This window comes from Hypomesus transpacificus, chromosome 14, assembly GCF_021917145.1.
Source record: "Hypomesus transpacificus isolate Combined female chromosome 14, fHypTra1, whole genome shotgun sequence".
In the NCBI taxonomy this organism is placed as follows: domain Eukaryota; kingdom Metazoa; phylum Chordata; class Actinopteri; order Osmeriformes; family Osmeridae; genus Hypomesus; species Hypomesus transpacificus.
The window spans coordinates 9,319,533-9,331,647 of NC_061073.1; the positions used below are offsets into that span (position 1 = coordinate 9,319,533).

At 47.4% G+C, this 12,115-nt stretch overlaps 1 protein-coding gene across 1 annotated transcript in view; it reads right to left on the reverse strand.

Moving 5' to 3' along the window:
- The window catches only part of myo9ab (myosin IXAb), a gene marked incomplete at its 5' end in the record, with an annotated part of 49,815 nt that extends 40,139 nt beyond the window's left edge, over positions 1 to 9,676 (reverse strand). Inside the window, 6 exons of the mRNA XM_047033501.1 lie at positions 920 to 1,046; positions 1,317 to 1,417; positions 4,107 to 4,160; positions 7,839 to 7,938; positions 9,197 to 9,259; positions 9,573 to 9,676. Coding sequence (XP_046889457.1) covers positions 920 to 1,046; positions 1,317 to 1,417; positions 4,107 to 4,160; positions 7,839 to 7,938; positions 9,197 to 9,259; positions 9,573 to 9,676 — 549 coding nt within the window. The remainder of the gene's footprint in view (positions 1 to 919; positions 1,047 to 1,316; positions 1,418 to 4,106; positions 4,161 to 7,838; positions 7,939 to 9,196; positions 9,260 to 9,572) is intronic.
- Positions 9,677 to 12,115: the final 2,439 nt, after the last annotated feature.

Consider the following 12,115-nt stretch of genomic DNA (forward strand, 5'->3'; position numbering starts at 1 on the left):
AGTGAGGGCTAATGAGAGGAACACTTCCTCTGTAAATATCTCAGGTCCTCCACAGTGTTAGTGAGGGTTAGAGTGAGGGCTAATGAGAGGAACACTTCCTCTGTAAATATCTCAGGTCCTCCACAGTGTTAGTGAGGGTTAGAGTGAGGGCTAATGAGAGGAACACTTCCAGGACTGATTCTGTTGGCTCCACACACGGCAGCTAAACTGAACACTCCAGCATCCATCAGAACTAGCTGTGTAGACATTATCATTGTCATTATGGCATTTTGCTGTGCTTGAAAACAGCCTCTCACAATGAGCACTGCTACATGTGTTTACTGTGAAGGCCAAAACTGAGCCCTGCTACATGTGTTTACTGTGAAGGCCAAAACTGAGCACTTAAATGCTGATTGTCAATCCTTAAGAGTCACACATCTCTTTCATTATTCATCATGGGTACATGGGTCTGTGATGGGTGTGATGTGTGTGTGTGTCCAGTCTTGTTCTGGTGTGTGTGTGTGTGTGGTGTGTGTCTGGTCCTGTTCTGGTGTGTGTGTGTCTGTTCCTGTTCTGGTGTGTGTTTGTGTGTGGTGTGTGTCTGGTCCTGTTCTGGTGTGTGTGTGTGTGGTCTGTGCATGTCCAGTCCTGGGGTCTCATGTATAAAGCTTGCGTATGCACAAAACGGGGCTGAAAATGTGCGTACGCACAGCGGTAAAATGCTGATTCACGTACGCACATAGACATCTGCGATTTATAAAGGGAACATTGCTTACAGGTGTGCGTACGCTCGGTTTTATAAATCAGATTATTTTGGGGCGTACGTCATTTTTGTTTTTTGGGCGTACGTACACTCTTAGTAAGAACCCTATGCACAGTTTTATAAATGAGACCCCTGTTCTGTTCTGGTGTGTGTGTGTGTGTGTGTGTGGAGCCTCACCTCCAGTAGCTGTGAGACTGTGGGCAGCACTTCTGGGTTGCAGATGTCTATGGAGTCATCTCTGTAGGTCTTCTTCTTGTAGCGGATGTTACCCAGCAGCAGGATGGCAGACAACAGAGAGAATATCCTGGGGAGGAGACAGACCGAGAGAGAGAGAGAGAGAGAGGCAGAGACAGAGGGAGAGAGACATAGAGAGAGACAGAGGGGCAGTGGAAGACAGGAAGAATCATGAAGTTGACCTGTGTGTGTTGTTTGTTACATGACATGATGGTGGGATGAAGAACAAAAAAGTGATGGCAGGATGTGAGGAGAGAGACAGAGATAGGAGAGATAGAGAGACAGAGAGAGAGAAGAGAGAGGTGCATGTCATGGGAGGACATCTTGTGTGAGTTCTTACTGCTTGCGTGTGGCAGGGAGGAATCCCACCATCTCCATGGCCAACTGCAGCCTCTCAAAGTCATGCTTTAAGTCCTCCCCCTCCACAGAGAAGCAGTCCTGCTGGAGTAACACACACACACACAGAATTGAGCATTAAAACATGATACATACACTCACCTCAGCCTTGCGTTAAACCACAGCCACTGCAAACTTTACATTGGAAACTCCAGTACCTACACTCCCACAAGCCAGCTAGGCAGCCAGCGTGGGCAGCTAGAGTGGGCAGCTAGCGTGGGGTAGCCAGCGTGGTGTAGCTAGGGAGCGGTGAGGGACACAGACATGCACACACAGACACACCCAGAGTGCTGTGTCATGCCACAGTGCTGTGAGGGGGACGTGCTGGCAGACAGACTGGTCTGGTCCCTCTGGCTGAGTGACAACAGAGCGCCTTCAAGATCTAATGATGCTGGTGTGTGTGTGTCTGGGTGTGCGTGTGTGTGTGTGAGTGTGTGTGTGTCCTCCTCACGCCTGGGACACACTAACCCTAACCCTGAGACACACTTGCTGCTAAGCACCCAGAAGCGTCACGATCGTCTACAACTGGCTCAAGGCTCTTCACACCAGACGCCCATTTCTCTGTGCCGGTCACCAAGCCTTTCAGCTCCTCTGTGCCGGTCACCAAGCCTTTCAGCTCCTCTGTGCCGGTCACCAAGCCTTTCAGCTCCTCTGAGCTTTCAGCTACTCCGAGCTTTCAGCTCCTCCGAGCTTTCAGCTCCTCCGAGCTTTCTTTTTTCACATGTAACACTGACATGGTACATAAACATGGCATAGGCTATATTTAGGAAACGTGTTATTCCAACAGCCGCCCCAACAGCATCCCAGCATTGATCTTTCATTACGTTGTCCTTGTAAAGTTGGTGCTGGGGGTCATACAACTCCCTGTGTTTTTCAACTTTGAGAATTAATTTGATGTTGTCCATCTCCTTGAATTTCTTGCTGATTTTCAAAATCGACTTGGGGGTTCTCTCTCGGTAGACTGTCTGCACACGTGTGTGTTGTGTGCAACACGTGACAACTCGTTTCACTCAAACAAACAAAACAACTACGGGCAACAGATCAATCCGTTTATTTTCATTCATTTTTATCAGGGTAACCACATGGAACGGCCATTTGTTACCAACATTGTGTAGTTGGGTTTTATATAGAGTGAATATTGGTAAAGTATGCTATGTAGGCCTCCAAAGTAATATTAAAAAAATAATTATAAAGATTACAACTTTACAAATGTACCCGTAGTTTAATGTAGTAAAATCTTAATGGCATGGTTTTTTATTTAAATATTTCAACTAATATGGTGTATTTTATCATCTTGCACCAAATTTTGCAAGCGACTTGCGAAAAGATTTGAGTGTGGCCCTGGTCTCACACACAAGGACAGCCCGTGTTCATGGTCTCGTGTCATTGAGGCTGTAATGACCACAGACCAGCAGCAGACCGGCAGCAGACCGGCAGCAGACCAGGAGCAGACCAGGAGCAGACCGGCAGCAGACAAGGAGCAGACAAGGAGCAGACAAGGAGCAGACAAGGAGCAGACCAGCAGGCAGGATGACAGGATGACAGGATGACAGGATGACAGGATGACAGACTCACATCTCCTCTGCTGGACCATGCAGCACCAACAGCTACAGTTCTATTGTTTAGATTCCAACTCATCATTCCAGGGTACATAAAGTACAGTAAAATGTAGAGTGGGCACATTTTCTTTGGAGGTCAAATTTTCAGTTTCTTCAATTACAAGAGATTTGAGACTTTGTGAGCCTGGGGTGAGTCTTGGACAAGAGTTTTGAAAATTGACGGGTTTGTTTTCCCTCCTGATGTCAGGAAGCCTGCTGTGTCAGAGGGATGCAGGGAACACCAAGACATCAGGGTTGGCTAGTTCCTAAGGAATCCTTTGGTCTTCCACCAAACCCTTAACTCTCCTGCTCCATGTGTTCGAAAAACACCAGAGTTGAGTGAGCTGGGTTCCATTCAGAACGCTCTGTTCTACTTCACCAAGGGAGAGCAGGACATCTCTCTTCAGCTGACTGTGCTGATCTTCAGGCTGCTGTACAGGATGTCTGGGGATTCTCCTGCATTTATCCTGAGTGTTTCCTGAGAGTGTCTCCTGTTTGTTCTGTCACGCCTGGCAGCGTTCAACCAACCAAGCCAAGAACACACCACACAGCAAATTAAAACATAAATAATACGTTTGGTCATCGTGATCCTTCAGTAGACAGTGTCCTGTGCCCCTCCTTCAGACAGCTGACACGCTAGCATAGGAGATGAGGTCACAGATTAGCTCTGAGACACAGCATGTAAACAAACACAATAGAGAGGGAGAGAGAGACAGAGAGAGACAGAGAGAGACAGAGAGAGACAGGGGGAGACAGGGAGAGACAGGGAGAGGGAGGGAGCATGAGAGAGATCATGTGTTGCTTCCCTCTTCATGTGTTGCTTCCCTCTTCCCCCAGCACATGACATTTATTTTATATTAAGAAAATCTTCAGATGATCCAGGCATCACAATGACCAATTCTCTCTCCAGCTGAGGTGAAGGCTGTCAGACAGTAGCAGGCTAGCGAGGAGAGCCTCTGATGGACACACACTGTACAGAGACAGCGAGTGAACCACACGTACGCACTGTATACTATACAGGGAGAGACACACATACACTGGACATACACTTCAAAAGGTTGAGAGAGAGTGTGTGAGATGTTATAGGCCCAACCACCATTCCACCAACACATTTACTACACTTAGACTATACTGACCAGCTCGCTCTCATAGAAATTGTCCCAGTTGAGTTTGTGGGATTTCTTTCTCATCTGGAAATAAGGTAGAAAAGGTAAGATGTACACACACAAGTCATATAGACCCACACAGGAGTCATATAAACCCACACAGGAGTCATACAGGAGTCATGTAGAGCCACACAGGAGTCATACAGGAGTCATGTAGAGCCACACAGGAGTCATATAAGAGTCATGTAGACCCACACAGGAGTCATGTAGAGCCACACAGGAGTCATACAGACCCACACAGGAGTCATATACAGCCACGCAGGAGTCATATAGAGCCACACAGGAGTCATACAGGAGTCATGTAGACCCACACAGGAGTCATGTAGAGCCACACAGGAGTCGTACAGACCCAAACATATGGACTCAGGCACACAATGGATCCAAGTAGTTCCAGACTGTGATCCGCACGGATGGTGTTTCATCTCCATAGTGATGGTCAGAGATGGTGTTTCATCTCCATAGTGATGGTCAGAGATGGAGTTTCATCTCCATAGTGATGGTGTTTCATCTCCATAGTGATGGTCAGAGATGGTGTTTCATCTCCTTAGTGATGGTCAGAGATGGTGTTTCATCTCCATAGTGATGGTCAGAGATGGTGTTTCATCTCCATAGTGATGGTCAGAGATGGTGTTTCATCTCCATAGTGATGGTGTTTCATCTCCATAGTGATGGTCAGAGATGGTGTTTCATCTCCTTAGTGATGGTCAGAGTGTGAAAGAGGTTTAGACATGCAGGGGTCAGATCGCTGAGTGGTTAGAGAATCGGGCTATTAATCAGAAGGTTGCCGGGTCGATTCCCAGCCATGCCAAATGACATTGTGTCCTTGAGCAAGGAACTTCACCCTACTCCACGGGGGGAATGTCCCTGTACTTACTGTAAGTCGCTCTGGATAGGAGCATCTGCTGAATGACAATGTAATGTAAATGCACACACGCGCACACACACGCAAGTGCATGAGACGCCATGCCCCTCTGCAAGGGGGGCAAAATGTCAACCAGATTAACTCTTTCTGTTGCTATGGAAACAGGGGTGCATAGTAACAGACGGCATGGAGGTTGTGTTGTCGCCGGGGATTAAAGAGGGGTTTGGAGGGGGATTAGGGAGGGGTCTGGTTTCTGGGACGCCAACCACACCGCATTCCAAATGATTATGCAAATGATATCTTTGTCTGATTTTGCTAAATTGTCGATGGAAATGACAGTCAGTATAATTTTCAAGTCATCAACCGTAAGGGTATAATTCAAATTTTATTGAACAAACCTCCAACTGATATTCCAACAGTATTTTTTTCAAAAATGAAAAACCCAAAATGCACTGTTCCAAATTATTATTCACAACGGTTTCAAAACATTTAATAGGTTGTAAAGAACTGAACATTTTCATTTGTTGAATTTGCAGCATTAGGAGGTCATATTTACTGAAATCAAAAGCTATTTCAATCAAAAACATCTTAACAGGTAGCCTGACGTTGTCATACTCATAATTCTAGTCAGAATATGAGTCTGATAACTCTCCGTTGTTCTGTGAGTATGGGGCGTGTTTCAAACGAACTCGTAAAACAAATGCCTCTTCGCTCAATTGGATAGACCTACAACCAATCAGAGCAACGTAATATGTTGTTTGTTGAAAACAAATTCAACCCAAGCGCTCTTTGGTGACGTGGTTGATTACGTTACTGTTGATCATCTGTCCATCATTGTATAAAGCCCGCCCTGACAATTTCATTGGTCCGAACAGCTCCTGTTCGGGTATAGTTTTTTCGCAACCTGACTAATCCAGACCCAACTTCCCGACCAAATTCTTTTTGTGGGCGGGGCTAAGTTGTGCTGGCAGCCAGGCTACTTAACAGGGCAAGTTACATGTTAACATAGGAACCCTTCTTTGATATCACCTTCACAATTCTTGCAACCATTGAACTTGTGAGTTTTTGGAGAGTTTCTGCTTGAATTTCTTTGCAGGATGTCAGAATAGCCTCCCAGAGCTGCTGTTTTGATGCAAACTGCCTCCCACCCTCAGATCTTTTGCTTGAGGAAGCTCCAAAGGTTCTCAGTAGGGTTGAGGTCAGGGGAGGATGGAGGCCACACCAGGAGTTTGTCTCCTTTTATGCCAATAGCAGCCAGTGACACAGGTCATTTTCCCACCTTCAGGGACTCCAAAGGGGCCTACCAGCTCTCTCCCCATGATTCTAGCCCAAAACATAACTCTACCTCCTCCTTGCTGACGTCACAGCCTTGTTCGTACATGGTGGCCATCCACCAACCATCCACTACTCTTTCTGGGCCCAGTCTGCCCAGTCTGCTTGTGAGAATTGGTTAGGGGTGGCCGAATAGTAGGTTATGCACAACTGCAAGCCTCTGGAGAATCCTGCACCTTGAGGTTCGCGGGATTCCAGAGGCACCAGCAGCTTCACCTGTTTACTGCTTTGTGATGGCATTTTAGCCACTGCTCTTTTAATCTGATGAATTTGAATAACAGTAACTTTCCTCCTTATGCCTTTATCTGCACGAACCCGTCTGTGCTCTGAATCAGCCACAAATCTCTTCACAGTACGATGATCACGCTTAAGTTTCTGTGGAATATCTAATATTTTCATACCTTGTCCAAGGCATTGGACCATTTGACAGTTTTAGGTAGCAGAGAGATCCTTTTTCTTTCCCATATTGCTTGAAACCTGTGGCCTGCTTAATAATGTGGAACGTCCATCTTAAGTAGTTTTCCTTTAATTGGGTTCACCTGACAAACTAATTATCACAGGTGATTTCAGTGTTCCAAAGAGCCCTGAGACACAATACCATCCATGGGTTTAATTGAAAAACAAAAACAAAATGTTTATGACACTGAAATCAAATTTGCATAATCATTTGGAATGCGGTGTAGCTGCAGGAACAACAGGATCCTGCACAGGAGGAAGTCACAGTGGAGCCCACCTGGCTGAGGTTGTGCTCCACAGGTACTGTGTGTGTGTTGGTGTATCAGAACCTCTAAAATGCTAGTAAATCACTCAGATATGCAACCAAATGTCATGCTAGGCAGCAAAGAATTCTCTTTGATTAACCAATGGATAGTAAATTGTCCTTAACATGATCTATGTCCAGTGTTCCTACTGGGGGGGTGAGTTAACAACCGTCTCTGGTGGAGGGGATCCCTAACTGAATTGCTCCTCCCAAGGTTTCTTAAATGTTTTCACCAGTAATTCGTTTTTCTGGGAGTTTTTCCTTGTCTTCCCTGAGGGTTTAGGTTGGTTGAGGAGCAGTTTTATGGGTGTATGTGAAGCCCTCTGTGACATGTGATGGTATTCAGATGTTGATCACACATTTGTTAACATGTTTGCGTGTAAAAAGGGCTATACAAATACATGTTGATTTGATTTGAACATGATCTATGACAACACAGAACTGTGTTGTTATAGTAGTTATTTGCTGCTGCTCAACAAAGACAACAGATATTTCCAAAGTAGCGGTATATTGCTACATTTGTCACTAGTTGCTTGATAAGATTTGTTTTCGCAAGGGAAGGTGAAAATTCGCTACAATGCCTGTAGCTTGACGTGCTTTTTACGGCACTTGTTGCATTGTTCATGCATTCCATGCAAAAAGTCTGCCGGGTGAAATACAAATGTATTAGCCAATGGCAACACAAGCTTCATTGTGTCCATAGAGCTGTGTGCGTGTGTGCGTGTGTGTGTGTGTGTGTAGAGCCCACCTGGTTGAGGTAGTGGTACTCTTCAGGTTTCAGCAGGTGGAAGGTGTTCCTCTCATCCTCGCTGGCTCCTGCCAGCAGGTAGTAGAACACGTGATAGTTTCTGAGGAGGAGACGGGGGGAGGAAATGGTGGGAGCAGGTTAGAAGCAGCAGGCTGGGACAGTACAGCTGTACTCTGACAATACTTTATACTGATATGTTGTCCATCAGAAGGTGTGATATAGTGCAGAATGCTGGATGCTAAATGCTGGATGCAGAATGCTGGATGCAGAATGCTGGATGCAGAATGCTGGATGCAGAATGCTTTGACCGGGGAGGGGTGATGTATGTCCTTCATTAACAGTAGATGGAGCGTATTAAGCGCAGATTTAATCAGACACATCTGTCATGCCTGATTCTTTAGTGTCAGTCCAGTCCACTGGAAAAATGTATCTTTAATGGCTAAACTCTTCTCTTGTGAACCTGAAAATGATCCCGATATGCCAGTAAATTCTGCCGTACTGTAAGTAACAAATACATGAGAAATTCTACATAGTGTGAGCTTGTGTTTCCAACGAGAGGCCCAGTCTGGTGTATGGCTTGGTTCGACCAAGAGGCCCAGTCTGCCCCTGTCTGGTTCTAACCACCATCAGCGGGGACAGACAAATGGGCAGAATCAGTTTTTTGAAGGAAAAACAACTTGAAACAGAAATAATCTGTTTGTTTCCTTTAAATTGGAGTGGCATGCAGCATGATATCTCCCACCCTGCCTCAGGGACTGGGAGAAAGGCTCTTTTCTGGGGTGTAGATCCTCAGAGAGAGAACCGCATACAGATCCACAAACGTGCTCTGGTGATTATCTGTGTCAGTCAGCTAAACTGGGTCTGCCATAAATACACAGAAGCGGTTTTATAATATCTATGCTATTACACAAACGATTATGTATTATTCATAGAGGCCAACTATTGATTTAACTCTGGAGGGAAAAACAATAGTCTCAGTATGCTGTGGTCAGAAGTTGATGAAAGTCTGTAATTCCGGTCTATTTTAGATGTGTATCAGATATCCTGAATGCTTCTCGGAAATGAAAGCTAAGTCACTGTAGTGTTCAAGAAAGAGACAGGAGATAAGGAGATATGAGTTGAGGGATATCACCTCTCTGCCACAGACACAAGCTCCTTTCCACCATCTCTATAATAGCTATCGCTCAGAGTTATGCCAGGAATGTCCTTACACTGAAATACGAGATGTTTCTATATAGTTAAGTTTGCGCTTAAGTATCCCAACCTTGTAAACTACTGACCAAACTCAGACTAAACTAGGATGCATGTGGATCACTGGTGTTGCCGTGGGTAAGGTGTTGCCGTGGGTAAGGTCTCACCTCTCGCTGTGCTCCTGGGAGACCAGGCGAGACTTCTCCAGCAGGTACTTCTCCACGTACGCTCTGGATACACACACACACACACACACACAACACCTGATTAACACAGCAGAGAACAACTCAGTGGTTAGAGCATCTGACTGCAGATCAAGAGGTTGTGGGTTTGAATGCCCCTTCTTACATCGCATTAGATAAAGGAATACCATCATCATAATATCATCATCATCATTATTATTAGGTGAAAAGGTACTAATACAAGCAACAAGGAATCAAATAAAAGAAGTCAGTTTTGTAAGTGTGTGTTCAGATAATCTAGTTTGGAAGTGTGTGTTCATATAGAGTCAGGTGTGTGTGTGTGTGTGTCCAGGCGTCTCACCCTCGGACGGTGCCGTTCTCCTGGTAGTTGACCTGGATGAACTTCCCGAAGCGGCTGGAGTTGTTGTTGTGGGCCGTCTTGGCGTTCCCGAAGGCCTGCAGGAGACAACCACATTTATTCCACCATCAGAGGACAGACTGACTGAGAAGGAAAGGTGATGAAGGGTGGGAGGAAGGGATGGATGTGTGTGAGAGAGGGATTTACAGCACATAGTCCATCAACCTGAGTAGAGACTTTATGACCATGTTGACCTTTGACTTTCACATCAGGTGCTGAAGGAGCACTGATTGGTCAGAGCTCTTTGTCAACAGTTAGGGGCCTGAAGTGGGCCTCGCCAAGGCAACCCCACACACAGAATCTCACACAGTATCAAAACTATCACACAAACAACCGGGATGGGTGCAGATTCCAGCAGGCCAATATTACTGTTGGCATCTCCCTCCCATCAGGGAGTTACCAAACACACCCAGAGACCCCACGCTGCTCTGGTCCTAGTGCCCATCCTCTCACACTCCTCATACCTCCTAACATCAGCAGCCAATGAGAAACATCCCACCCTCCACTAGTCACAGAAGGTGATCCTGACCTGGGACTAACCTGCAGGGTCATCTAAGGTCATGGTTGTGTCCGACTGTTCTAAGGTGTAAATGAGCCCTGTAACTCCCTCAGAGAGGGAAAGAGGAAGAGAGAGATGATGGGTGAGAGACAGATGGAAAAAGTGAGAGAGAGAGCAAGAGCGAGTGGAGGGACCAACCAGAGTTACTAATGTGATGAGAGAGGATCAGGCCCAGGGTTGTGCGGGGCCAGGGAGGCCCAGGGACTGCTGGGGCTCCAGAGCTGTTGGAGCTCATTAGGGGCCCGATGGGCCCAGGGACCGCTGAGAGACCCCGCGGTACTCTGGGTAATCTGAGATGGAGTAACAGGAGCTCTGTGGTGAGACTTTATTAACCCCAGGGCTGGGGAGTGTGTGTGTGTGTGTGTGTGTGAGTTTGAGTGACAGAGAGGGGAAGAGAGAGAAATGGTAAGTCAAATTTAAAGAGAGCATGTGGGAGATTTGAGTTAACGCTTACGTTGTTTGATCAACAAGATGATTCAAGATTCCTCTTTCAAGCATGTCTGATCTGTTTACATTATATTATTGTTACTTGCTTTTCTTCAGGTACACTCTTGCACTTTTTTGTAACTACATGCTCTTATGGTTCTTCCCATTGGCACTTATTTGGTTTCCACAATGTATGCTTCATGTTTTGGCTACCCGCAATGTTTTTCGGGCTATCTCATTGTTATGATCAGTGACCAATGCACTTTTGTAAATCTCTCTCTTGGATGGCGCTATGGATAAAAGCGTCTGCTAAATGAATAAATGTAATGTAAACGTTTACGGCTAGCTGGGAGGAAGTGAGATAAACATCTTAAGAAGCCACTTCATGACCTGGTCTACAGCTCTCCTGGCCTCCAACCCTGACAGTCTGCTCCCTGTAGACTCATTCATCCAGCAGACTGTTAGTGTGTGACCCCAATCAAGACCCTTTAAAACACACACACACACACACAGGGCTCTGCTACTAAAGCATCGCTTCATCACTTCCCTCCTTTTTTGACCATTCCTCTTCCCTCCCTCCCTCCCTCATTATAGATTAGCACAGAGGTAGTTCAGAGGCAGAATTCCAGCCAGATTTCAATTGGGACTTTATGAGCTGGAACTGTGAAGCTGTCTGGCTCAACCAGCCTGTGTTACTCTGCTGATGGAGACACAGAGAGAGGGAGGGAGAGACACAGAGAGAGAGGGAGACAAGAGAGAGGGAGACAAGAGAGAGGGAGACAAACAGAGAGAGGGAGAGACACAGAGAGAGGGAGAGACAAGAGGGAGGAAGGGACAAAAAGAGAGGGTGAGACAAAAAGAGGGAGAGAGAGACACAGAGAGAGGTTTGAATGCCCCCTGTATGTTCCCTTGGATGAAAGTCTGCTGATGATCAGCACAACAACCCTTCCAATGCCAGGTTGACCCCTGACCTGCCCTGCTGACCCCCCCTGCTGACCCCTGACCCCCCCTGCTGACCCCTGACCCGCCCTGCTGACCCCCCCTGCTGACCCCTGACCCGCCCTGCTGACCCCCCCTGCTGACCCCTGACCCCCCCTGCTGACCCCTGACCCGCCCTGCTGACCCCCCCTGCTGACCCCTGACCCGCCCTGCTGACCCCCCCTGCTGACCCCCCCCTGCTGACCCCTGACCCGCCCTGCTGACCCCTGACCCGCCCTGCTGACCCCCCCTGCTGACCCCTGACCCGCCCTGCTGACCCCCCCTGCTGACCCCTGACCCCCCCTGCTGACCCCTGACCCGCCCTGCTGACCCCCCCTGCTGACCCCTGACCCCTGACCCCCCCTCCTGACCTGCTGACCCCTGACCCGCCCTGCTGACCCCCCCTGCTGACCCCTGACCCCCCCTGCTGACCCCTGACCCGCCCTGCTGACCCCTGACCCCCCCTGCTGACCCCTGACCCCCCCTGCTGACCCCTGACCTGCCCTGCTGACCCCGCCCTGCT